The following is a 27390-nucleotide window of genomic DNA, read 5'->3' on the forward strand; positions in this document are numbered from 1 at the left end:
TAAGGTCAATGAGCTAAGAATTAAGGTCAGCCTGTTTTGAGAATCCCATTTTTTTTCATGATCCCACAACACAAAAATAATCATGTAATCATGGCGTTCTTGCATACACACACCTGCTTGGGCGTGCCATTGTTCTGCGTGTGCGTGTGCATGTACGTGAGCGGCTCCTGTGGGAGGGTGTTGTGGGAGTGGGATGATGGGACAGTCCTCTGCAGGGTGGGGGGGTTGCCATTGGTTACGCCAGGGCGCGGAGGGCCTGACATGTAGCCACTGTGGAAGGGGCTAGCGTCCGCGGGGGAGTCGCCCGGGTCGGAGAGCTTGGGGAAGGTGAGCGAGCGGATATTGCATGGCCGGTCGGGGTCCATGTGGCTAAACCCGCTGACACCCCCAGCCGCCACCCGCTCCAGGTCCAGCAGCGCCACCAGGCCGTTGGGCTTGTGGTACAGGCCCGCTTTGGACTGCAGGGGTGGTGTGCAGCTGCGGCGCGGGTCCGGGGTGGGGGCGGGGGACGGGGCAGGGGCAGGGGCAGGAGCCGGGGCGGGTGCAGGGGGCTCAGACTGAGGCTGGGCTTGTAGGATGCTCCTCAGCTCCTCCTTGTCGTCCAGCGTCTTGAGCTCCAGCTTGTCGAAGGGGTCCTCCTCGCGCTCAAAGTCGGCCAGGTTGAGGCCATGGGAGGGGTGGGGCGGCTGGCTGGAGGCGTTGGGCGCGCCTATGCTGGGGGCTGGCAGCGGGGTGAGGATGGCGTTGTGGCTCAGGCCCGCCAGGACGGGGTTCAGTGCCGGGGGAGGCAGCTCATGCTCATCGGAGGGGCGGGCCCGCTTGCCTACCGGCCAATCCACCGTCAGAGTCCTGAACGGAATTGGCCTGGGCCTCCTGCTCGGATTGGCCGTTGGTAGCAGCTGCCGCCGCCGCTTCTGCTGCCTCCGCCTCTGCAGCGCGGGCGTGGGCAAGCTCCTCCCCCCAGCGCACAGTCCGCCTCTCCAGCGAAAAGTCATACTAATGAGGACAGACAGAGTCACAGACATGCATTTCATTAGACATGCTCAGGAGACAGACAGCCACACTATAAAGGTTTCCGAACACAAGCTTATGCTTGACATCCCACAATTCTATTAGCTGGGCCTTCCCCAAAGGAATTACTTAGAGAAAAAGGGCTCTGCACAAAAGGACAAAAAAAAAAAACAGAGAAAGACAGGCTGTAACAGGCAGGCAACGCCAAAGGTACAGAGTTAAAGACACAAGGACAAGGTGAGGGAGGAAGACTTTACCTGCATGTCCGCCATGACCGTGCCGCAGTCAGGCAGACAGAATCCGATGGGAAGGCCCACTTTGGCTGGACAGCGGAACTTGTCATTGAGCCTGAATGGAACATCATCAAGGTAGCTGACGGGGCCTAGAGAATCAGGAGACAATACTTCATTTTATATCAATGAGTAATATTTGCCTCACTGCACTTTAGGCCTTGTTGATAGGATACTGTGTGAAATCATAATAACGCAATCAGATGTTACAGGAAAGAAACACAAACCAATTAAGACTCTGACTGTGTCGGAGGGTATTTTACACAACATCATTTACTCAAATGTCTAAGTCTTCTCCCTCCGGGCAGCATTATTTCAAAACAAAGATCTTGTTTTTCCAACAAACAATTCCCAATGTACAATGTTCCCAACGCTAATTCCCTCCAATCCCACGTGAGCCTCTTGTAGGCCCTTCTATGATCTGAAACTGCCCTTTCTGTGACATTGTCTGGTACAGTTCTGTTATTAGGCTAAAAGCAAATTGATCACATATGATGTGACCTGTGCAAGGACACTGAGGGAACAGGGCTTTGTATAAATTCCAGAAATGCAACACATACTGCACAACAATTGGGACTGGCATTTGAGGCCTACAATAAATAAACATGCCCTCAGTGTTTGAATGCCTTTCATATCGCCATTCTTCATTCTCCACTTTCTTTTAGCTCCGACACCACTGTTTGCCTTCCTCTTTTGCATAGGCTAGTGCTTCCTTCCTTCCTTTCGTTGTAAATAACTTGGGTCATCTCTGCATACACCTTGCCTACATTACAACGGACATCTACACATGGCATGACGTGCTGTGCATTCAGTGATTAGGTCATTCCTGAATACAAACAACTAGCACTGCCTAACCATTTGCCTCAAGGAGTGGATTCTGGCTAAGGGGCAGTGGTGAAGGATTTTATCTAGCAATGTTGATCGTCTTTCCTCCAAATGGATAACAAGACAAAAGGCATGTAAGGTTGGCACACACAACTGTGGTTAATGATCCCAAAGCTAAGACTAAAAGTGCCTTGTTTCTGGTTGGGCTACTGATAAGGTCAACGTTGAAGAAAGTGCAAGTCAGATTTAAAGATCGTCATTAACAACCCCGACCGTGTCTAATTCTTTCAGCTTTTAATGTTAACCAACTGTCAATATAAAACAACCATGATGATGTACTACTACTCTTGAAGTATTGAGACTGCTTGCATTTCCCTTATTTAAGGCAGCACTCAAACTCCAAACTTTGCCTGAGTATTCTGTATTGAGTCACTATCACCATGAGCAGATGACTAACATTCCTCTGAAACATAAACAAAATAGATATAATACTGCATCTGTTTTCAATTCTGCACTACCCTGCAGAAAGTTGTGCAACACTATACACACAGTTAGGTCCATCTTATTCTTCAGATTTCCATGTCGCTGTAGATTCAGCCAAACTCACCGGTGTTGTAGGTATCTGTTCCAGACTTCCTCGCAGCCATTTAGAGAATCTGATATGGGGCAAACCAACACAAAATTTCACTGAGTGTTACATATTGTACTAAGATTGTACTAAGCAAAAACAACTTGTGTGACATATGTTACCTCTTAAGCACATTTATGTTTACTGTTTGTGTGTCACTCTACAAATCTGATGCCAGACCACAGCCCTCTGTCTCATGGGTGTTACTTATGCAAAGGATGCGGAGAACACGGTCATCATAATTTCTGCTACATAATTGAATGGGACTTGTTCCCAGCTTTACATAACAAAATGACACCCACAGCCCGTCAAAAGACGGGTGTTAGTCACATGAACGCATGCCAAATGGAGGCGATCAAAAAAACAAAACCAAAACTAAAACCACAACAATCTCCCATCTTCCGCCACTAAATAAACAGAGTGCCAGTGTGAGGAAAGATTCTGCGTGTTTGTGGAGGCCCCCTTCATGTAGGATGGTAATCCAAACACTGCAGGATTCAAGGAAAAGTCTGCCTACTTAAAGTCACAAGGGACGAAGAACCAGTGATGAGAAATGGGTCCTCTGCAGTAGCCCATGTGACTTAGGTCAGGGCTATTTTTTTGGCAGGGAAATCAGATGAAAATCCCTCTGAAACAACCTTTTTGACTGATGGTTCCTTGTTTTGCATGAAAACATGTCAGGCAGGCCATTCAAATCCAAACACGCAGGGCATATATTGCTCAATATATATATATATATATTGCTCAATGTGGATGTGAATGAAGTTCTGCAGAATGATCACAGGTGAAATGGCACAAGTTGACTTAGTAAATGTAAAAAAGGTGTAGGCAAGCATAATTCTAAATAATAATAATAATAATAATAATAATAATAATAAAAACACAAAAACATTTAAGAACACACATTTTGGCACACTGTGCTTTATCATTCAAGTGTACTCAAGAAAAAGGTAAAGGGCAGATGTGCGGTAAACCGCAAGTCCCCAAGGAGAGAATGTTGTGTCATTAATAAGCATTACATTTCCAATAAATTCATCTTTTCTATGCTGAAAACACATCCCCAGAACTGCACTCCATACCAAGTATTCGGAAACAGATTAAGCAATCTTAAACTTCGCTGTCCTATGGTTAAAGGGGCAACAGATTCATTACTGATAAATTGAAACCCCACAGAAGACACGATGGGATTTTGACATTTGGTGTACTAGCACATTAATAATAATAATAATAATAATGTAAGTATGTGGTGAATTTCCTACACACTGGACACATTAACGCCTCGTAAACCAAGACTTGTCTGCTACAACATGGCAGATATGAAAAAGGGGAGAAATTGTATTCTTGAACAGAAATCCTAATGTTATCACAAACTATTCCCAGTGCACTTTTGATATTCCATGAATTCATCCAACGGGTTACGGTACGGCCCACAAGATACACGGCTAGCTAGGTAAGCAAAGCAATAACATTAACGCTAACGTTACAGTACACGTTGTACATTCTGTGTGAGACATCCTACCTCCCCATTGAATCCATCAATTGTTAACGTAACTAACGATAGTATGTGAAAGCAAAGTGACTGTCAAAAGGCATAGCTTCCACCAATAGAGTGTAACGTCAATTACATTAGCTATCTGGATAACTGGTAAACACAGAGGGAAATTATAACGTTAACGTCATACAACTAACGCTAATGACGAAGCCATGAAATTAACAACGTGATATATATATCGATATAGAATAATGTTAGAATAAGCAAAAACAAACCTATATATCTGTACGTTTTTATCATTCAATCAATGCTAGCAAGTTTTCTGATTCGGTTTTTGTTAACGTAACGTTACTATCCCAAGTTAACGTTACTTTGCAAATTAATAGTTTCGTAATCTGCAAATTGTCGTTAACGACACAGATTTCTACCAACAAAAAAAAAATACCTATGACAGCTAAAAGTGAGAGAGTAATTTAACTTACTGATCCTTATTTACTCTTGTTACCTCTAACGTTGCATTAGCTAGCTTCTAGGTCTCCTAACTAACGTTTGACAGAGGGCGGAGAGTTAACTGGCTAGCTAGCTAAACAACAGAATAATGTCAACATGAGACATCAGGCAGATTACCAAGCTCAGTCAACGAACACTGTTTGCCGTGTTTGGGGGTTTCGATTTCTCACACGCTGTACATTTTAAGTAGTAATGTTATCCAAAGAGAAACGCGTCTGACTGAACAAGCTAACAAGCTAATGGTAATAGTCTACAAGCTAACAAGCTAGTTTTACACTGCCCGAAGTACAGCGTATCTCGGCCTTGATGGCTTGCTCCTTTCCTTCGCCACCGCCCCTCTGTGCAGTCACTGACGTTTATTATTCCAGTAACTGTCTTACCGATATCTGCTCCGTCTTGATACTCCCAATAGTCTTGTCAGTTCTCTTCAAGAAGACACCTCCTTTTCGAGTGTAATCGGTAAGAAGTTTTATTCAGACCCAAATGTATTTCCTGCTTCATCAGGGCACGCCATCTTGATTTGCCCATTTACCCCTCCTCTGGTTCCTGTATGACGACACATGTCCAATGACTGATGACAGCTTTGACCAACCCAGCAAGGACTCCCGTTAACGTCAACGACATGGGGGCCTTACCAAGGGCCCCACCGCCCTCTGCACATGGGAGGTGCACGAGCTGTTCTGTATCTATTTAGAAAGCTAAAAGGCAGAGGCCACGACAGACGACCTTATGGGTCAGATAAAAGCTCAACCACAAGCTCAAACAAAGTTTGGCTGCAAAATTAGTTTTAAACTCGTGAAGACTAGTGCACTGAGAGAGTAGGCCTATGCCAAAGAATTGGGAAAACAGCCATGATAAGATGTTGATAACATAAAATAAACCCTGTTAAACTTGAATGCATTTGTACATTTGCCCCAGTCATTAGTCTACCTGGTTTACCTTCAGGTGGCATCATTATTTCCCTTCCTGTGAAAGTTGGATGAGGTTATGCAATTTTAGATACTTAACTGTTTCTTCAAACTCTGTTAGATTCTGAATTCAATTGGTATTAACTCTAATCCAATGCTATACAGAATTAAAATCCTTGTAGCTTTACACATTTGACAAACTGTCAGTAGTAGCGTATCAGCAATGGCACAATCTGAAATGTACCAACTCACCACTTGGCGTAGCGGTAACTTGCAAGTAACTTTATATATTTTCATACCAAATATGCATTGTGAATAGCTTCAGACCAGCCAACTGGAGCAACAGGTATCTGTATCACTCCTTTATGGCCACGTGACAACAAAGGCCTCACAATGCAAAAACCTGCATAAGTTTGATAATATAGGCCTAAACAGATGTTTTGACCTCCACTAGAGAGCACCCTTGTAGCAGAATCCTCAAGGTTCAAAAGAATGATAGATCAATGTTTAGTGAGTGTGATTGTTTTTACCTTTAATTAAAGGTTGTAAGAGTGGAACTTGTGTGGAGTATATGAATGAGAATAGGAATATGAGGCCAAATATGGCAAACATGTTTTCCATTGTTTATTATTGTTAATGTAATCAAAGTGATTATTGATCACTGAGCAATACACATTGAATCCAAATAAAAATATGTAATTGAGACTTTTTAAGAAAAAAAAAAAACAAGAAAGAAAGAAAAGGGAAAATTTGATATCCTGTAGATTAGACATGTGTAGCCATTAAAAAATCTCGTCCACCATGATATGGTCAATTGGAATGTTTGTGACTGTTCCTGGAAACACAAATGGTTGAGAACAAAATAGAGAAAATCAATGTCAAATGATTCTCTGTACCAAATCAGAACCAAATCATAGGGCTATTCCATGACTAATCAAGGTAAATAAATTGTCTTTCTGCGACCTGGTAGCACATCTTTGCTTTTTTAACGTTTACTATTTCATTTGCCCCCTCTCCCATTTTCGCTTATGTGGGGCTAATAAGGTTACATGAGGTCCATTTCAACTTCGAGAAAGTACCGTGGGCCAGTCCACAGGCTGCTCTTGTACAAACGTGGCCACGCAAAAAAACGTGCAAGCGCAAGCAGACACGGAAAGGGATAACCGGAAGCATCGATAGGGCGATTTGGTTGAAGGCAAAAAGAGTCGGTGGCCGTAGTCCGTCAATGTAGCTACGAATTTTGCGTTTGTACTGATTGAGGCCGTAAATATATATTTCGAACCTTTCGACAAAAGAGTTGGTAGAAGTGTAGGCCTGAAGAAATTGCATATTTTGCATAGAAAACGTCAACCGAAAGGAGGCTGGTTATGGACGTTTGAAGAGGGGAGCAGCTACAGACCCAGATAGCTAAACAAATGTAAACAACCACTGGATCAGCTGTGCAGACGGCGAACGGGGACGAATCAGAAAGACGCAAAGATGACAGCGAAAGCTACGTTTTATTAACAATAGTTTATGATTTATGGAGTTAGTATATGTCTATAAGTAGCTCTACATATAAATCTTAACCGCCAGGGACAATTTGTTGCAAAGACACCTCCCTACCAGCGAGCTAACTATTGCTTCCTAGGAGCTAACGTCAATAGCAAGATAGGTAGCTAACGACGTTAATGAACAAGCTGAATGCGTTTTAGTCAGTTATTCTTGTGGCACCATTTTAAGATCTGTTGTGTATTTAGGTTACTACCTGTAGATTCGAAATTTGTACTAAAAGTTTATTTGAAGTGCACCATTTGCCCCAGGATCGGAATATCTGGCAGCTAGCTGAATAAACCCCAGTTGACGTTGTTTGCTTTTGGTCAAAGGAAATACTCTCAGTTTGACCGTGAACTGAAGACAAAAGCTTTGCGTTTGATTACGCGAGGAAATCCATCTAGATTTTTCTGTTTTTCAATCACAAATCTGTCATAAATCAGGTAATATTCGTCAGTGAACTTGTATGTTAACAGATCATGATAGCGATGCCTTGTAAAAGTTGTGCAATATGCAATACTAGTATGAGTTCGTAATCACCTTGCAGGCATCCTTCAATTTTAATGGGCATCATTTTTACAAATTTAAAAATGTGTTAAAACAGTATAGACCATTGTGTGGAACAGTAAGCAATAGGTGTTCTTTCAGCTTCCAGTGACTGAAACCAGAGAGAAAAAAATCTATTCCATCAATTTTACCAATTTAACACCAATGTTAACATTTCACTTCACCATTAGTCCCCTTCGCATGTTTTTCTCATGCACACTTCTCTCCTGTGTCTAGCAAGTGAAGACAGGCAGAAGGATTGTCATGGCACACCAGCAGATGCCCAGCTCTCAGAAGGCCCTGATGCTGGAATTAAAGTCCCTCCAGGAGGAGCCAGTGGAGGGCTTCCGCATCACTCTTGTGGAGGAGTCTGACCTCTACAACTGGGAGGTTGCCATCTTTGGTCCCCCCAACACACTGTATGAAGGGGGTTACTTTAAGGTGAGGGTGAGAGGAGTTATGTGTGATGAATTGGTTGTCTCTGGGTTTGGGTGTCTAAGGTCGATTGAGTCTATCCAGTAAGCACCATGGTCACTGGTAGACTTTGTGAATTCAGTGTGTCAATTTGCCTATCTTCCCAAAGGAAATTCAGGAGCTCTCTCTCTCTCTCTCTCTCTCTGTGTCCTGCTTTCTCTCTCTCACTGTCGTTCCCCTCCAAATACTCTCTTATCTTATTTCCGTCCTCCCTTTTTTTGAATGTTGTCCCCACCACCCCATTCTCTAACTGGATCTTATTTCCCCTGGTGGTGCGATCCTTATACCCCTCACTATTTTTAGCTATGACATATAAATGGTATCTCAGTGTGTGTGTGTGTTGAAAGTGAGAAGGACATAGGGAGGCTCTCCTGCTTTTTACCCCCTTGGCAGTGAGGGTTACTGTGAGCACTTGAGTTATGTCATTCGTACACATACATACACATGCACACACACACACACACACACACACAGACACTCACGCCTCTGTAATCTCTGCGTGCACACCCTTGGCTCGACAGAACTGATGTCATTGGCATGTCACTTTTGCAATGGCGTCACTGATCTTGGCTACCATAGTACCCCAACATGACGAGACTTGCCCTCAGGGTAAGAACAGGGTTCTCACAAAAGTCAGGAATATTGGAAGTTCTAGACAAACGTAGATATTGCCCTTCCATTTTTTTTTTTAAGACAAAGAAACCCAACAAATAGAGTGTACTCTTTAGGTAGGACGCATAATATTCTTTATCAATTACATTTCTACCTGACCTGAATATGGCCACTGCTCAAGAGCTGGGCATTCATACAATTCATGTATCTACCAAAACAATTTATTAATGCTCTTACTGCCTATTAATCTGCTCATCCAACCTCTCATCTAATCAGCCTCCATGGTCGCTTACACCACAGTGTTAATACAATTTTTCTTGCCCATCTCATTTTGTTCAAAGCTGATTACATTTAGGTCAGAATGACTGGTCTGCCTATTGGAGGATGGGGAACCCCTCGTTAAGGGAATCCCTCTTTTCTAATCTCTTGATGGATAATGTGTACTGAGCTGTCCTCCATGTTTTGAGGGTTTGATAGTGCTATCACTGAAAAACCAGAAAACGACCCCACCCAGAGAACACAAACACACACAGTTTTACATGTCTGCCTGTGTGTTCAGAAGAAACAGATAGTTTTCTTATTCTGTGGGTTGTTTCCATCATTTAATTCATTTTAATGCATTCATTTGAAATGCATCTCAGAAATGGATTTACTCATTTCTGTAGTGATGAGTGAGTTGGATCTTGTTCTCTTTCCTTTTTTATTTACTGATTCAGACATACCCTGTCTGCTGATAATTGCAGCAGGAATGTTCTATCCAAGGACAAACCATAAACCTTGACTTTCACTGGTTGTAACTCAGAGTTGAATGGCGTCAAAAACTGTCTTGTCCTGTGGCCTTTAATAGAGGTACTTCTCAAGAAACACAACCCTGTAGACATTATCGCTATCTCAATCATTGGTGGGGACACACAAGTTTTGAACCTCATCTGCTGAAATGTTTTATCAGGGCTTTGTCACTTTTCAACAGGGAATGCTTGTTGACTTATTCATCTCTCCCTCTCCCTCCCCTCCCTTCTCTCTCAGGCCCACATCAAATTCCCCATTGATTACCCTTACTCCCCTCCCACGTTCCGCTTTCTCACCAAGATGTGGCACCCAAATATCTATGAGGTGAGTTTTCAGTGTGAATGCAAAAGCTCAAATACATGAACCTGTTAGCCAGGCAACTATTGCCTTGAGCATGTTTAAGGCACTTCATCAGCATCAGAAAAAAAATGTCTTGCTTTCTTGAATTGTTGAAATTGCATACATAGTTTTTTTCCCCATTTCTAGTAGTTCAGTGTTTCACTCTGTGTTTTTTGCTGGCTGCAGAATGGTGACGTGTGCATCTCCATCCTCCATCCACCCGTGGATGACCCCCAGAGTGGAGAGCTGCCTTCTGAGAGGTGGAACCCCACACAGAATGTCAGGTACTGTAGCCTTTCACCTCCAAAGAAGGCAGGGTTTGGTACAGCAGTGAGGTAATAGGGACCGCATACCAAGCCAGTCTGATAGCATCTGGCCAGTCAATGAGTGTCTGTAGCTCTGATCCATGTGATATGCGCAGCACTGCCAACTCTTGACAGACCTCCATCGGCCTGTTTATGGCTCATTCAACATGTTGGTCAGGAGAAGATCTGCTCTGAATGGTTGTTTAGCTTACTTACTTGTTGCGAAGAAGCCCAGTATACAGTAGCAAGGAGATACCATCCTGGTACAGTAGGTAGCTATTTGCTTCTCGATGACTGGATTTAATAACACAGTTTGACCTATTTTCTCCTCTGCCTCTTGCTTTCTTCCACAACCAAAAGACCCAGGACTGACAATACTGGTGTTTGCAATTTACAGTATTATCAAACGTATTTTGGATTAAAAGTAGTTTGTGTACTGTCTTTAGTGAGCAAGAGTAGTGTGAAAGTGCCAAGCCAGCACTACTTTGTTTTACGTTTTGTTTATCTACACCGGGTATGTCTGCACATTAAGCTAGCAGCAGAATGTAGCCTACTACGTGCTAGTTAAACAGTGGGCAATCATTGCTGTGTATACAGTGATATGTTTTTGCCATGTAATGGTAACACAAGGCGATTTTGTGGTCAGTCAGCATTGTAGCTGGAGCTTTTAAGTCTGCCCGATGTGCAGTCTGCTTTAAGGCTCAACTACCAGGTCTCATAGATGGTCTTTGCTCTGCTTCCTTAAACTGTGCTGGTGGACACTTGTGCTTTCATTATCTATGTGTTAGTTGATCAAGGAAGAGTCTGAGATGGAGAGATGAGGTAGCTTTAGATGGCAGAGGAGAGCGCAGGATGTCAGTTGATATCCCAGGGTGTTTAGAACGGTGTAACCCAAACTGCTTTGAACAGAAGAAGGTGCCCTCAACTGATCTAGGTTCATGTTAGTGAAGGGACAATGGATTAAAAAATATGGATGGAGAACTTCACAGATATCTTGCAGGTGAACATATATTTCAGGAGATCAAGAGGTGTGTACTCTTAAAGTTGTTTCCATGTTCAAATGCATGCTAGTAGTCACTGCTGGTAAGTAAATGTAATGTGGAGCAGTTTAAAGCACCCTTAGATGAAGAGATGTCTAACAATTTCAGATTAAGGCGAGCCTGTTTTAGCCTTGGTCTAGTTTACCTGTTTTGGCAGTGATGTCTTTAACTCTCCACCTGTGTTTGTTTATGCACAGAACCATCCTCCTCAGTGTGATCTCTCTTCTGAATGAGCCCAACACGTTCTCCCCAGCCAATGTGGACGCCTCTGTCATGTTCCGCAAATGGAGAGACAGCAAGGGCAAAGATAAGGAGTATGCAGAGATCATCAGGTAGGCTACATATGCGTCCGAATACACATTTACATGTAGATGCTTCTTCACAGGTTCAAAAGCAGTATGGGAAAAAATGAATATGTGTGCAGTCCTCTAAACTATGTTAGCATAAATATTCATAGCATTTAATGCAGTGGTCCCCAAACTACGGCCCACGGGCCGAATACGGCCCGCCACCTCATTTTGGGTGGCCCCTCAAAACATGTCCGTGGTATATAGCATCTGGCCCTGCACGGGAGTACGACATCGTCAAACTATGACCTCTGTAATTTTCCCCATTCATTCTCTATGGCGATTCTTAACAGTACACATGTAATACTCTTTTTGTCCAATGGTGGTTGTTTTGGCGCTGTTTTGCGTTTGCAATCGAAAATGGAATGAAATGTAGGCCTACCTTCAAACAATGTAAGAGGCCTATGCTGACTGCATCAGTGCTCAAAGTATTCTAAAAGTTTATCAATTAATTGTTAATAACTAACTAACTTCTATTCAAGTCATATTTCTGGGACTTTCTGGGACATTTTTTATTCACTCGTTCAAATGTTCATAGAGTTCACAAAGTGTGATTTCAGATGTTTTTGCCAGCTCTTCAGGTGATTTCAGATGTTTTTGCCAGCTCTTCATAAAACTCTCATAGTTTGAGAACTTTAAATTATTTGTAGGATATTGCTTGTTCAAAACTTGAACACAGCTAACAATGGTATTAAATTGCAGTAGCCTATAATTAAATGTATGGAATATTCAACTAAGGTAGACTGCTGTTGTTCGGAAGAAAAAGTTTGGGGACCACTGATTTAATGGAAAACTGTACGTATACCAGTAGATAATTGCTAGACATACATCCTCATTTGTTATTGCTCATAATTCACTAGAGTGTACCTAGAAAGCCATTTCTGGATGGGCCATTACATTGATAGTTTTAGCAAGCAGGACTTTAATCTATAATGGGGCTGCAGAACACTATAGGGCAGGGGTGGGCAAACTGCGGCCCGCGGGCCGGATCCGCCCGCCAAGCACTTTCATCTGGCCCGCCGAGCATTTCATTTAGTTATCAGGCTGCTCGCTATTTTTTTCCTGCTGTAGGGCCCAGCTGTAGGTACAGCACTAGCCATAGCGGAGCAGGCAGAAGATCATTGAGAAATAAACGTGAATTAAAGCGTCTGTCTTAAAGCGACAGTGCACAATTTATACATTTGTTAAACAGCATAAAATTAGCAGCATTTTTAAGCTATTCATATAAAACAAATACGTTTCATACTAAATTATAGGCTATAAAAAATGTATTTTTTTTATGTGTGTGTCGTGGGGGTGGGGGGGGGGTTGTTGTGCGGCCCGCCGGCCAGTTTTCAAAACCCAATGTGTCCCTTGAGCCAAAAAGTTTGCCCACCCCTGCTATAGGGCATTTCCCCACCTTAGTCCTAAATCCCATGAAGGTCAGCCTAATAGGAATTTCTATGGACATATACACACAACAGCATCAGTAAAATTGTTTGTCCCCTTGCTTCAAAAAGGAAGCAGATCTGCTTAATTTAAGTTGCCTAAAATGTTCCTATGTGGGATTTACTAAAAGAGCCATCCTCACCCTAACCAGTTATGATTTTACTGATTGCAGCTTGCACAAATGCCCATTTGTAAGCAGCCTTGTTCATCTGTTTTCAGTACCAAATAATATTCGCTCTGTGTCCTCCTAAGAATTGTTTTTCTGTTTGTCTTTTTTTATGAGAGCTAATGGGACTAAACCATACGGCAAAGTACACTCTCAGCTCACTGATATTACAAATTAAGACAGTAGGACATTTGGCGGTAGTCTTTGCAATGTTACAGTGTCAAGGTTTCTAAAAGGACTGTGTGTGTGTGTGTGTGTGTTTGTCCACGTGTAGTGCACATAATATGTACATATCTAGGCATATTTACAATGCATTTTTGCCATAAGATACTACTACGGTGAAGATGGGGGACTTTTCTTCCTCTTGTGTAAGAGAAACCAACGGTAGCTTAAATAGTGAAAAACTAGTAATATGGTATGCATTATCACCCTTATGCGCATTGCCAGCTAATCACAATTTCCATCATGTGGAGAGATTTTATAGAGATTTTATGAGTGGGATTCCAGTATTTTTATTCCCAAGGAAGAAACATATTAATGAAAGTATGCGTGCACTGTAAGTTGCTTTGGATAAAAGCATCTGCTAGATTTTGTGATCCCTTGATCCTGAGTGAGTGCTTTAAAACTTCCATGCACGTGCACAGTCAGCACGCACAGGTCCAAGTGGCCATAACATTTTGATGCTGTGCCTGTGCCTCCTTTGTGGGGGTAGGTTTGCAGAATTAAGTTGAATTCAACAGTTTTTAACAAATTAGCGTAGCGTGGTTATGATGAACCAGATTTAAGCACAATTTAATACAACCTGGAAAATCATTGTGTGGTGGTCAATGTTAATATTGTGGTGGGCCACCACAACTAAGTCAATGTGTGGGAAACACTGTACTGTCTGTTGAGACTTTCTAATGAGGAGACACAGCACTCGTCCATAGGAATGTATGGGGTTAGTTTGTAAAATGGCAGTTGTCTGAACACATCCCGCCCCTCCCTGTAATGTACTTATTAACCCAGAGGCATATCAAGCTTTTTAAAAGTGGGGGGCCAAATCATCAATAACTCCCTGCAGGGACGTTGAAAGTATTTTCTGAGAGGGGGTACAGACGATATTAGCAGATGTCTGGGATAGAATAGTAGCCTGACCCCACCGACTTTCAGGGAGATCTAGTCTGGAACACCATAGTTCATAACCGTTTCCCTCAGACAAGAAAAATGTCAGGCCAATCAGCGACCAGAGGGAAAGACGAAACCAAAACTTATTTTGATAAACAGAAGCAGCAACACCTGCAAACGTCAACAAAAATGCAGTTGGAAAAATGCAGAAATGTATGTATGTATGTATGTATGTATATGTACAGCAAAGGTAGACCCACATACATTGTTTCCTGACTGTTGATGCTGTTTATTGTCACTTTGCAAAGTTTAGGCAAAGTAGGAAGTAACGTTAGGAATCTCGGATCAATGTGATTGGTAAGGCTGGACCAATGATTTTTAAGTTAGTGCCTGCCGCGATGCAAGTGTTGCAAATGTTTCCCAATCGAGAATCACCAGACTCTATTCACTTTGTGAATGAGTTTGTATTTTTCCAGGCTGACAGAACAGAGCAAGCAGTTGAAGCACTGCTTGACACTATAATTAACGAAATTATGTTTTGTGAAAATGGGTTAGCACAACCACACCATAGCTTTAGGTGAACTGTTAAGTCGCGACATTAAACATTTACACCAGCCTAATTTACTAACAAAACCTTATAAAACAAGAAGCCATAATATCTATTAAGTTAATGTAAAATACATAGACTAATGACAGAACTGTTCTATTCACTCTTGCTGCAAATTATCAGACGTGTGACAGAAGCACCGGCATAATTTAACTTCAAGTCTCTGCGGACCAGTAATCCTCTTGTCGAGGAGGCCCATAAACGCTGCTGAACATCGGCAGAGAAAGCATAGCTCTTCGAACAAAACACAGTTGCGTGTCCAGTGTAGTCAAGGCCCTGCACAGAAACAACAATTGGCTTGGTGGCACCCCCACTCTTCCAACGTCTGTGACCCCCTTCATTTCTGCAATTTTCGTGACAAAAAAAAGTTAGAGGTGTGTGTGTGTGGGGGGGGCTGGGGTTGGAATCGTGTTTCAGCAACAGTGAGCCCCCCCTTGCAACACCCATTTTTTTAGCAATTTGGGGAGATATTAATATTGTTCAATTCAGATTTAAACACAGATTCACCTGATGTACTTTTTCTGTCAATATTACCTCCCTTATGTATGCCTCCCCATTCAGTTGAATAGAGAAATAGTTTCCCAAAATAACTGCCCAAAATGCATTACCAAGATGGCTGCCGAGTGGGGGGGACTTGCCTATAAGGACTTTGGCTTAAAGGGGAACTATGCTGTTTTTTTAGCTTAATTTACCTTAACTGAACAGCTTCGGAGTCATTGGAATGGTTATAGGACTTTTTTCGGGTTGAATGGTGGCCATCTTGCTTCCCCCTAGTGCCTGTGAGCGAAAAAACCACCCTTGCAACTTTGGGCCGGTGGGCCGACGACCTCAGAGACAGAAAGTCTCACAGCCTCGCGATGTAACGAATTGCTTTACTGCACTACACACATACACGCCAGGCACCTTTGTCATGGCAGAGCCAGCGAAAAGAAGCAAAAAGCAAGTAAACCGTTGTCAGAGGAACAGGGAAAGAGGAAACGCCAGACTGACCGATTGAGAAGTGTCGTAAAAGATATACTCTGAAGCTGTAGGGGGAGCTCTGCAGAGAAACCTGCGAGCAAAAAGTGTATGCCTATGCTACATTGTGCTCCATGGTACTGCAGGCATTAGATATAGACCAAATTACAAGTGCAATTGGCAGCATTGCCTCACAAGATGGTTGGAAATTCAAACCGTTGCACTGTTCTTGTGCAGTTGCAACCCTCTTCTCTTCTGAAAACAAAATATGACCGCCGCTCAGTCCTGTACATTCTCTCCACAAAAATAAATAATGCTTGCCAATTTGTCTCCATCTCTTAAACAAACAAATCCATCCCCTACTCTTGCAACTTTTGTGTATGTAAATGAGTGTGTGCATGTGTGCGCTTGCTGTTGTGTATATATGTGCTTCGCTTGTACAGTATATACAGTTTTCGCTTGTGAGTGTGTGTGAGTGTATGAGTGTGTTTATGTCTGTGTGTGCATGCGTGTGGGTGTGTTTGTGCATGCGTGCGTGTACGTGGTTGTGTTTATGTGCTTGTGTGCGTGCCTGTGTGTGTCTGTGCATGTGTGTCTGTGTGTGTGTGTGTGTGTGTGTGTCTGTGTGTGTGTGTGCGTGTGTGTGTGTGTGTGTGTGTGTATTGTGTGTGCGTGCGTGTGTGTATGCGTGTGTGTGTGTGTGTGTGTGTGTGTGTGTGTGTGGCGTGTGTATGCGTGTGTGTGTGCGTGTGTGTGTGGTAATGCGTGTGTGTGTATGCGTGCGTGCGCGTGTGTGCGTGCGGTGTGTGTGTGTGTGCGTGGCGTGCGTGCATTGTGTGTGTGCCGGCGTGTGTGTGTGGCGGTGTGTGTGTGTCTTGGCGTGATATGCGGCGTGTGTGTGTGTATGCCTGCATGTGTGTGCACGGTGGGGCGACGGAAAAACAATAGTTCCGTGTCATCCTTGTGGGGCTACAGTACATGCCCACCAAGTTTTGTGGACCCCGATCTTTCAGGGTCCCGGGAATCATTGACCCAAAATCACTGAAGGAAAAAAAAAAATCCGGAAAAATAAAAAACGTGCGGTGGTCATAATAAGTTCAATTGTATTGAAGGACAGATGTCTAGTGTCTTCATGCTCTATTCAGGAGTTGGTTTTCGATCTGCCACACTGCAGATTCATTTAATCATACCTGTCAAGTTAACATGACTGAAATCCAAATAGTCAGTGATTGAAATCCAGTGAGCTAACCAACCCCACCGCCCACACCTACCATAATACAATACGTGCAAGCATATTATTACATGTCCAAGGCTTTTGTACAGGTCTGTGTTATCCCCACAGAGATTAAAGAAGTTGATCAGTGATGAAAGTGCTTGCTGCATTCTATGAAAGCAGTCTATTCCAGACTAATTGGGAGTGAAATTATGTTAGATGTAGTGAGACCTGTGAGAATGGTTGAAATATAGTGCAATATTCCGTGTGACACTTACTCATGTATTCAGTCTTTTGCAAAACATCAGCATGCACATCTTCTGCTCCATAGGAAACAGGTGCTGTCCACCAAAGCGGAGGCCGAGCGTGATGGGGTGAAGGTGCCAACCACACTGGCCGAGTACTGCATCCAGACCAAAGTGCCTTCCCATGACAGCAGCTCTGACCTGCTCTACGATGACCTCTACGACGACGATATCCAGGAGGAGGATGACGACGAGGAAGAGGCAGAGGCAGGCGGCATGGGCAGCGAGATGGGTGCGGACTGCTTCGATGATGAGGACGACTCGGGCAACGAGGAGTCCTGATGATCCAGCCTCTCTCCACCCCCCCCCCCCCCCCATCCCCTCTGCACCCAGCCACTCATATACACTCACACTCCCATACACCCACACACACACACTTCATACCAACACATTTCACGCCCACACCCACATACCATTTAAACAAAAAACTTTTCCCCCTTAAGTTCTATGTTTGTCTGTGTGTCCACGTTTTTGAGTTGGTCTTCAATAGGAATTCTTGTGGTGGTTGATTCCTCTTTCTGTTTTTTGTCAATCCTTTTCATACGCTCTTCAGCTACTCCTTTGTGTTCTACCAGTTGCCCCTAGAGGAATGTGCTTCAGGGCTTCTGGTCTCTGATACCGTTTGGATAAGGAGTTTGGAGAGAGCATCGTCTCCATGTAGTCCTCACCATTTATTAGATGGCTTTATAGAGAGCGTTTTGGCACTTTTCTTGTCCAGGCGTCCCTTCATGCTACCCCAACCTCTACTCCTCAGGGCTTTTGGGTATCTGCTGATGCTTCACCCTCGCCCCATGGTATGTCAGCTGCCACCCTCGTCTCTCTCACATTGATCCCGTTTTTGCCGCATTTATTTAGGGTTTTGTTTTTGTTCTCCCCCCCCCCCTCTGTCTCCTAGCTCCATTCTCTCTGTCTTTGCTGTCTGCCCTCAGAGCATCTTGCCTGCGTGTGCTGAAATGAATGATGCAAAACGATGGGGGGAAAAAGACAACCGTGAGTGATGTATGAGTGGATGCCACTGGTGTCTGCTCTTGTCTGCCCTTCCTTGGCCCTCTCTGGCTCTCTCAGGCTCCTCAGTCTCCTTCACAGCATAGAGCTTTAAGTGTTCCCATCCCTCCACCCCATGTATCCTGGTTGTGGCATTTACTCACGTCTCTCATTTCATGTCAAATGACACAAATGAGGTAAGTCTCCCTGCCAAGGAAGAGACCGAGGACATGCTAACAGACAAACAAGGAAGAAGGATTTCTTCTGTTTTTGTTGTTGTTGTTGTTGTTGTTGTTTTTTGTCTGTATCAAGACCTCACAAGCGCAGTGTCTTGATTTGGACTTCTCTCTTTAATGAGAAGCTGGAACTGAGGATGTACCTCTCCTTAACTGATGTAGATTGAGCTGACTGCCTTTGAGCTACTTGTTCTTTGAGCCAGACACATTTTCACCCTAAGCAAAATGGAGTTGATTTTGTTTTTCCTCTTGGTTTTTTGCGGAGTTGTTGGAGATGCCCCATAGTCATTAGTGCAACTGCTCACAGGTGCTGCAATGTTTTACTCTGAAAAAACGCAAGCACACTGGCTACTTGAACGCAAGACTCATAAGAATTCAGCAAGCCACAGACGTGCTTAGAGACGATTGTCTCTTTTGATAGCCTTGCTACATGACAGGGCTGACATCACAACGTCTTCTGAGTGTGTCACAAGCTACACATGGCCTCAGAGGACCAGACAGAACAGGACAGAGGTGCTTTCTGTGATCTCATTGGTCAGGGGAAGTCTTCTGCTCCCCTCGGTCAACTTAACATTTGATTCTTTTCCTTTGTGTTTTTTTTCCCTTCTTTTTTTTGGTTTGTTTGTTTTATATCAATATTTTAATGAAAGCTGAATTTGTTTTTCTGCCGCTTTGGGTCACATACCTCTTCCTTTCAATATCCAAGGACAGATTAAGGCATTTGGGGGTGAGATGTTGGACTCCACAAATCCTAAACCCCTCCACAGTGTGGCTTGCGGAGGGCCTGTCATTAAACCCAGCTTTCTGAATAGTCAATCACCTGAGGTAGGTTGGAGACCGTTTGCCTCAAGAGCATGCGAGTGCATTGGGGTGTGAGTGTGTATGTGAATTTTGATTGGTTTGTTTAACATGTGACTCACCAAACCTGGACTGTTGGTGACACTCCTCTTGACAACAGGGCAAGAAACAATGGACAACAACTGATGGGGCACAAAAAAAATGCCCCATTTTTTGCCCTCTAACCAGCTGTAACTCTGAATACAAAAAAAAAAAAAAAAAAAAAAAAAAACCGGACACTGCTGGGCCCTTTTCCTGGATTTGTCTGCAACAGACCTCAGGATTGGCTTCAGAGGAATTGATCTGCTACAGTCGCACATCAGACACCATCTTGTAAGAGCAGAAGAAAACAAAGTGGCTCAGGCCGATATGCTGATTCTTCTTTGCACCAGGAGAAAGAAGAGTGAAGCTTCGGACTTCTGAAATTTCTGAGATGGAGCCTCTCCCTCCAGCCTTACAGACTGAATGTCCATTTGGAAAGATCACCCTAAGAAGTGTTGTGAAAAAAAGTGGTCTACAGTGGCTTTGTTTTATTTTCTGAAGATTCTCTTATTTTTGTGTGTGTGTGTGTGTGTGTGTGTGTGAGAGAGAGAGCGAGAAAGAGTTGTTGATAAGGTCTCCACATTATTGCTCTGAGGACCTATCTAAGTTACTGATGATGATGAACTGAAGAACTTGTCTTTCAACTCCAAAAGCTGTGGTCACAGGAAGAGCAACTGAATGAATGGAGTGAATGTGTCCTTGTTTGTCTTCAGTTTCCTTTAGTTTTCTTTTCATTATGTAGTCTTGTCGGAGATTAAGACAATGCTGAAAGGAAAAAAAGAAACACTTTAAAGAATGCAAATCACCTCTGCAAAAAAGGTTGTCTGAAAGGAAAAAATTGAATAAGTATTGGACAGCTGTGATTTCCTTGGATTCCTAAGGTTACATGAGTTTTGGGGTGTGTGTATGGTGTGCCCTGTAGGCAATGGCACATTCAGACTGCTTGTTAGATCACTGATAATGTTCTTTTTCTGTTCATGTGTGTGTGTATCGGGGAGGCACCCCAAATTTGCGATTAAATCTTAAGGCCACACACTGCGGGTTGTTATTGTTATCTTAGCCATCATTGGTGTTATTAATTATTTCAGATGAGACAGGACTGTGATTTTTAGAGAGGACTCATGCAGTTTTAAGGCTAGTGCAATGAACTGCTGTCATTGAAAAACTTAGTCAGATTTGCTATTAGGAGTATAGATATCGCTTCTGATATTTAGCGAGTAACTTGCGAGTCCATTTGATGAGTAGATCGAATGTCAAACATTGGCTATCATTTAAGATCTATACTGTTTTTTTTTCTGTCATGACTTTCATTTGTAAGTCAGCTAAGCAACTTGTCCATCATGATCAGATACACTAATTGCTGTAATGGAATAGCCCCACAGCCAAAGATATTTTGATGAGACCCCCAAATTGGAACAGTTTCAAACTGACGACATATTTATTTTGCTTTCAGTCACCTGTAAGTTACCTTTCCTTTTGGTTTGTCCAGTCAAAGTGTCCAGGTTACCAGTTTCATCCAGCAGTGTGCAGATTGGGATCACAACACCAGAGTTATTGGCAGAGACCTCAATAGACCAGGGGGGTATACTACAAAGTGACAACAGTGGTATATTGAGCACAAATGTGTTCAAATTTGACAAACATTCCTGATGGACTTTTTCCTTCTTTTAACCTTTAACTGATTGCATTAAACTGTAAATATAAAACGGCAAGCAACAAGGCAACAAGCAATAGCAATTGAATGCACTTCAGGTTTTAGGATCAATATACCACTTATCACTTACCCCTGCGGTGAGTAACATAATTTTAAAATGCAATCAGTTGGCCTACTCTGTATTGAAATATTCCCCCTTGTGAACAATTTCACCTATACAACATATACAACAGGATGAAGGGACAACAGTCAAAGGGGCAAGGGAGCATGCTTCCATAGAGTTCCAGGGGAAGGGCTTATGAAAGTGACATCTCCAAAACACTAATGCTAAATAGTAGATATGTTTAAGCTAACTGAAATCTCTCTGGGAAAAAGGTTTAATCATTATCAATCTTATTCAAGTTCAAACAATTTCCCTCTATAGGATCAGACTTAGTATATAATGCTGACTTCAACAATACTTGGCCCTTTATAGGAAACCATCCATTCTTCTCAATGTGCTGTGCACATGCAAAAACTATTGGCAGGCAGAAGTGCCTGTCTTTTCAAATTTCCTGACCAATCTATAAAGTTGCTTAAACTGCTTTAGTGCCGTTTAGACTCACACACGTTTGTATGGTTGCAAATAGACAACACTAGCAATGACCCTGGTGAAAAAGAAATTAATATTCAGGAAGTTTTTTCACCTGAATGGAAACCACACTTTCCCCCTTAAAGCAACACAATGTAGTTCTTTAAACCAAAATAATAACCTCAAACTCAATTTCATACAACACTGACTTCTAAAAAGGGAAATGGATTCTCTGACGTTGCTGATGCACGTCTGGTTTTTACACATACTATCCACTGTCTCAGGACTTTCTGAGCCCAAATTGGGTTAATCAGTCACCTTCGCACCCACCGTTAGGCTGTGATAAACGAACAAGAAGTAATGTTGTAATGTAGAATTATGTCCCTTTCCATCAGATTCAGATAAATTGGTTACTCCCTGAACACTAAATGGGAACCCAGTACGTTGAAAATGGGCAAAAAGATGGGAATCCTACGTCGTGTTTCTTGAAGAGGTAATATTGGCAACAGCAACTGAACAGAAGCAAACCCACTTGGCAACAAAAGCAAAGAACAAGAGGCAATAACATTTGTTTGTTGTTCACAAAACACACGGGCTAACCAAGTGTTAGAAAGTTGAAACTTCATTTTGAAAATGATTTACAGTCTTCTGAAAGACTCACCTTGCTCTCATACCTCATCAATCATCAAATTGGTCTTGATTTACAATGTCACACACTTCTGAGCGGCTGAATTTAATACAGTATTGAGTAAATCTTTTCAATTATCCATGCAATGACAAACTTCCAGTAAGACAGACCAGTATGTATGGTTTGTCATACACTACAGAGAAATATCTCATGACTGTACACAATGCAGTGTTGATTCATTGAACACTCAACTCAGTATCGAGGTGTACTTTTACATTTCTGCCTGAGCTGGTTCACTGCTTCTCACTGGCCTCCAGGTAGTGTTGTGCATCCCTAAGGGTCTCTTGGAGGTCCTGGTAACGCGCTAGTGTGCATGCCTCATCTAGCCGAGCCCAGCGGTAGTCCTGGTGCTCCTCAGACAACGTCACAGACATGGCAGGGTCCCGAAGCTCAGCCAGCCAGTAGAGTACAGTCTTATCCTTCCCGTGCACCTGGTAGTGCAACTCCTTCAGGAAGTTCTTCACAATGCACAGGTGTTCCTCACCCAGACCTGCTTCTTCACGGGTCTCCCTGAGTGCAGTGGTGAGGTCATCCTCACCAGGGTCCACGTGACCTACACAAAAAAAGGTTTTCAAATGTGCATATAACATACAATTTTTGGTCTGAAAATCTCATGAATACATACTGAGTGATAGGGATAAGCACTTCAGTAGGTGAACTACACAATCCACACAACATTTTTGTCTGACTTATACAGAAGGATCAACCAGGCACATTAGACAGGCAATTGCAGTGTAAGGTTTCAGAATGTAGGCCCTAAGAAGCACCTTTAGGTGGAGTCCAGTGGTGCTCCCCATAGGACGTCTGCAGGAGAAGGTATTCAATGCTGTCAGGAGGAGCCTGAGTCAGACGACGAAAGATAATGAAGCCACACGCTCGCAGCGCCATCACCTGGGATTGCAATGATAACAGAGATTCCTTGTCATATTGTGGCCTATCCAATAGTTAAATTTCATTGAAGTATGGTTAACTTAGGCTAAGTCCTCTGATCTGACAACATAGGGAACAAAGTGGGTAACACCGTAAGCAGCCTATAGCCTAAATCCGTTATTGTGGCTGGCTTTAAAGTTCAAATCAACAGTTCAGCCATGGTATGTACATTTTTTGCACGGAGTGACTCTTCCTCGCCCACTTCCTACAGTGTGCAACTAAAGTTGGAGCTAACCTGCCCTAGGCTACAACAACACATGGGCTATTCTGCACCGAGATACGACCACTCGTAAGCTCATAACGCTACACCAGGCATTCAACACCCGTTTTTTAGGCTACTAATTCATCAAAATATGGCACATGATTAATTGTATTTTAAGTTCATAGCAAACGTAAACCTAGGCTCCTAGCTGAAGCAGTAAACCTTAAGACTTCGGCGAGCGAGTAGGTGAGCAAGCTCTTTAGCACAGGTGAAACAGAATTTCTGTCATATTGACCTGGGGCATTTTACTGCTTTCCCAAGCTTTTAAAATAAATAGCAGCGTTTTGTTGAATATGCATTAGGTTATACACTCACATCAGTCTGTACAGCTTCAGTCCAGACGGAGTAGATGGCACACAGCGCACAGTTCCGCTTTCAATCACGTTCGATTTCTAGCCGCACTTGAACTGCGCATATGCTGCGCACAATTCATGCCCACGAATACATGCATGTCCCCGTGCTTCAAACGCTACTCTTGGCCAAAATCATAGGCCCACTACAACTGCGCTGCTATTTATCTGTATAAGTCATTATTACATGGCAATAATAATAAGTATTCAAAATATTGTTGAGAGAAATAGTTTGGCTTACATTCTACACTGTATTTACCACAATGGTGTTCTATGCTAAATAAATGTAATGAATTATGTAAGTCTGGGGACCGTTACTCTAACATAAACTTTAAATATTTGTTTCATTAGGCTACTTTGTTTCAAGAATAAGGCTTGCGCCAAGTGACAATCTCGCAGATGTTCTTAAGTGTTATAACTGCAGAGGCCCTACTTGTGGGGGACAGTGATAAGACCGATGTGACGTCCGATTGTTAACTGTTCTGCCAAGATAGCGGACTAGGCCTACTTGAGCACATTTCTTTGCGGCATTTTTTAGCTTTCCAAGTGGTGCGTGAGCGTCTGGTAGGCTAGGCTGTAAGGTAGGTTAACATAAATGTAGGTATATTTTTATTCTTTGTTACTAATTTATGAAAAGGTCTGTGCCACGGCCACAATTGTTAATCTGTAGTCTATTTAGCCATCTCAAAATATGTTTTCCCACATTAGGCTTGCCTTCTGGGAGTCAGCATTTTCTCTGCATTTAGCCCACAATGACAAGATAGATAATCAGTAATGCAAATATTTTAAAATGTAAATAATCTTTAATCCAGGTCATTTAGTACACTGTTTAAAAGAAAAAAGATTCTCTAGATTTAGAGTCGAGGTCCATCATGACTACGGAGGTGAATGGTGTGTGTGGCCAGGCACACTTTGTAGGGAAGCGGAAGGATCTTGTCCAGGCGAAGCGTTCGGTCAGGACAGTGGACGGCAGAGAACTCATCATCATATACCACCCAGACACCTTCTACGCACTGGACCTCCACTGCTATCGTGAGTAGAAGCGGTTGTGTCTAGTGTTTCAGTAGATGGCGACAGAGCAACAACAATGTAGCCATTGGTGCATCATGAATGTTCGAATTATCTCATTGCGTCCAAGTGTGGCTAGCATATGTCACCAAGGTATTGGCAAACATGTTAAATGGTTTGAGTTCTCAAATGAAAACAAACTGATTTAATGAATTGTGTGTTAGGGATGTCTCTAGGCTATATCACACTCTACACATCTGTATTTCCAAACCATCATTTTGGGAGGTTTGGTCACCCTGATAGAAAAATGATCTTACAGCATCTCTATGCCTATATTCTCTTGGTTGCAGGGAAGGATAACCTTAACCTATTTAATATTCCCTTAAGTTAGATGCATGCTGGTGATTGAATGAGGCAAACAAATAATTTACAAATATTTTAAATTTGGATCATTTCAAGCTGAAAATCATAGCACATGAGTAGGCAATTAGTTAGTTACTGTATTCGGTTAGACAAATAGTATGTGTGTGTGTGTGTGTGTGTGTGTGTGTGTGTGGATGAGTCTGTCCAAACAACAAAGGAATAATTTAAGCAGTTGCATTCACTATTCAAAACATTTTTAACCTGTGTTCATGAGAGTAGGAGGGATATGTGGAGTAACCCTCTCTGCTATGCCTCTCTGGTTTCATGCCTCAGTGAGTGTTGTCACAGAGCTGTATTGCAATGGCATGTGGAGCCCAAGATGAGAAAGACAGCTGGTCGCCCGCGGCTACCGCCGTGCAGTGATAACAACATCTCTCTTTACAGATGCGGGAAGCAAACTGGAGCTGGGCGACATCGAGGTGAGCCGAGCAGAGCGCCACATGTCTCATCCTGTATTCCCAGAGGCCTGTCAAGGTCTGACCGCATCCCCTAGAGCAACTCTCCGATGGTGTGTGGTTGTGCCTGTAGCAGACATGGGCGCTAAAGACGGCCTACACTATCAGATTGTTCCTGGCTGATAAGGCCGGTCTCACAGCTGGTACAGCCTGCTGCTAGCTACGCAAGTGTTAGGGTGCTCGACCCCTACTGACAGATAACAATGTACACACTCAGGGCACTGTTCGTGACTGTGCATAAACATTATGCATATTGACTCAATGAAACCACAATGATGGTTAATATAAAAAGAGGAATATTTTGCAATCACTGACCTTCCTGTATTATGGTAATTCACAGAAATGCTACCCAACTGTACACTGCCTCTTCGGTTTTTATGAAACTGTGACTCATTTATTGTTGTTGCATACAGGAGATTGACAAGAAGCTGTGCATCATTTGCCCCAAGCACAAGTACAAGATCACACTGGCAGAGGGAGAGGGCCTCTACAGGGCTGCTGACCCACGGCAGGAGAAGCGTATCTACAAGTGGTACTCCAAGGGCATCAAGCAGAGGGTCCACAAAGTGACCGAGGATGGCGGGGATGTCTTTGTGACCCTGTCGGATACCACGTGCTATATCGAGTCTGACTACTATTACACCGAAAAGGGCAGGAAGGATAGGGAATTGGTGGATGACAACAAGGGGATAGACACCAGTGAAGACGACGAGGACTGCTGATGTCCATGAGAGTGACCACTCTAGACAGATCACCTTTCACCCATGCAAGAGGCTGTTTTTTGCCTCCATAGACTCCATAGTTCCTACATAAAGCAGCAAGTGCACATACTTGGGACTTCACACAGGAATTACTAATTGGTCAGGTCTAGCTCTTTTCAGGTTTACTAGATTACTGCATAGCACAGCCATTCTTTACGGTGTAACAAAACTATATAACATATAGAACATATGTAGTCATTCTCCTCTCATATGGCATTGTAATAAAATACATTTAAAAGTCCAGCAATACTTTGTACAAAAATATTAGTTGAAACAAATAAAGAGAAATGCATACATTAGTCCATTAGCAGCATCTGGGAGAGAGGAAATAATTGATTCTTTATGCTTGTGGTGGATCAAGGCAGGCTTTAGGGACTCATGAAATTAGCATCGTAAAACCATCCTCATTCTTCTCATTCTGAAAGCAAACCACTGTGTCTTCAGAATAATCACAATGTAATTAACAATGATAAAGTTTAATTACACCTGTATATTTTTCAGGAGATTTACCAGTAATTACAAATGACATTTTCCTTCTAAAATGAATTAATGTTTTTATTTACTTAATTTTAATACTGTGTATAAAAACAACAAATTCGGCCACGCTAGGCTTTGAATGAAGAAGGTGAGGGAAAGGGTATTCGTTAGAAGCTGCCATGGCCCATGAGCATGATTATGCCCTCATGTAGATAGCCCTCTGTAGGCTATTATAAACAGACTTATGAAATGTTAAAAGAGACCCAGAATCCCCTGGGTT

At 42.9% G+C, this 27390-nt stretch overlaps 4 protein-coding genes across 10 annotated transcripts in view; 2 read left to right on the forward strand and 2 right to left on the reverse strand.

The window, feature by feature from the left end:
• Positions 1–5287, reverse strand: part of ubap1 (ubiquitin associated protein 1) — a 12633-nt gene extending 7346 nt beyond the window's left edge. The window contains 5 exon segments of the mRNA XM_048259825.1: positions 114–824; positions 826–996; positions 1269–1393; positions 2734–2782; positions 5137–5287. Coding sequence (XP_048115782.1) covers positions 114–824; positions 826–996; positions 1269–1393; positions 2734–2773 — 1047 coding nt within the window. The 5' untranslated portion in view covers positions 2774–2782; positions 5137–5287.
• A 1132-nt stretch (positions 5288–6419) lies between these two features.
• ube2r2 (ubiquitin-conjugating enzyme E2R 2) lies at positions 6420–18986 on the forward strand. 5 transcript variants are annotated; one of them, XR_007195354.1, is made up of 7 exons: positions 6421–7640; positions 7981–8184; positions 9856–9942; positions 10144–10241; positions 11500–11634; positions 17459–18226; positions 18328–18986. XR_007195354.1 is itself a non-coding variant. In XM_048259827.1 (6 exons), the coding sequence occupies exons 2-6, from the start codon at positions 8008–8010 to the stop codon at positions 17712–17714; spliced, it is 753 nt and encodes a 250-aa protein (XP_048115784.1). In that variant the 5' UTR covers positions 6420–7640; positions 7985–8007; the 3' UTR covers positions 17715–18986. The 5 variants fall into 5 exon arrangements, 4 of the variants coding, with proteins under 4 accessions (XP_048115784.1, XP_048115787.1, XP_048115783.1 ...); XM_048259827.1 differs by having other exon boundaries at positions 6420–7640; positions 7985–8184; positions 17459–18986; XM_048259830.1 differs by having other exon boundaries at positions 6420–7081; positions 7985–8184; positions 17459–18986.
• Positions 18987–22360: 3374 nt separating this feature from the next.
• On the reverse strand, positions 22361–24338 carry nudt2 (nudix (nucleoside diphosphate linked moiety X)-type motif 2). The gene is made up of 3 exons (XM_048259834.1): positions 23952–24338; positions 23212–23335; positions 22361–22997 (listed from the first exon to the last, which is right to left on the reverse strand). Exons 2-3 carry the CDS (start codon positions 23330–23332, stop codon positions 22678–22680), a joined length of 441 nt encoding a protein of 146 aa, XP_048115791.1. The 5' UTR covers positions 23333–23335; positions 23952–24338; the 3' UTR covers positions 22361–22677.
• A 122-nt stretch (positions 24339–24460) lies between these two features.
• Positions 24461–26946, forward strand: rfesd (Rieske (Fe-S) domain containing). 3 transcript variants are annotated; one of them, XM_048259832.1, is made up of 4 exons: positions 24461–24567; positions 24839–25018; positions 25802–25836; positions 26286–26946. In XM_048259832.1, exons 2-4 carry the CDS (start codon positions 24859–24861, stop codon positions 26592–26594), a joined length of 504 nt encoding a protein of 167 aa, XP_048115789.1. In that variant the 5' UTR covers positions 24461–24567; positions 24839–24858; the 3' UTR covers positions 26595–26946. The 3 variants fall into 3 exon arrangements, with proteins under 3 accessions (XP_048115789.1, XP_048115790.1, XP_048115788.1); XM_048259833.1 differs by having other exon boundaries at positions 24463–24583; XM_048259831.1 differs by having other exon boundaries at positions 24466–25018.
• Positions 26947–27390: the final 444 nt, after the last annotated feature.

This window comes from Alosa alosa, chromosome 12, assembly GCF_017589495.1.
Source record: "Alosa alosa isolate M-15738 ecotype Scorff River chromosome 12, AALO_Geno_1.1, whole genome shotgun sequence".
Classification (NCBI taxonomy): domain Eukaryota; kingdom Metazoa; phylum Chordata; class Actinopteri; order Clupeiformes; family Clupeidae; genus Alosa; species Alosa alosa.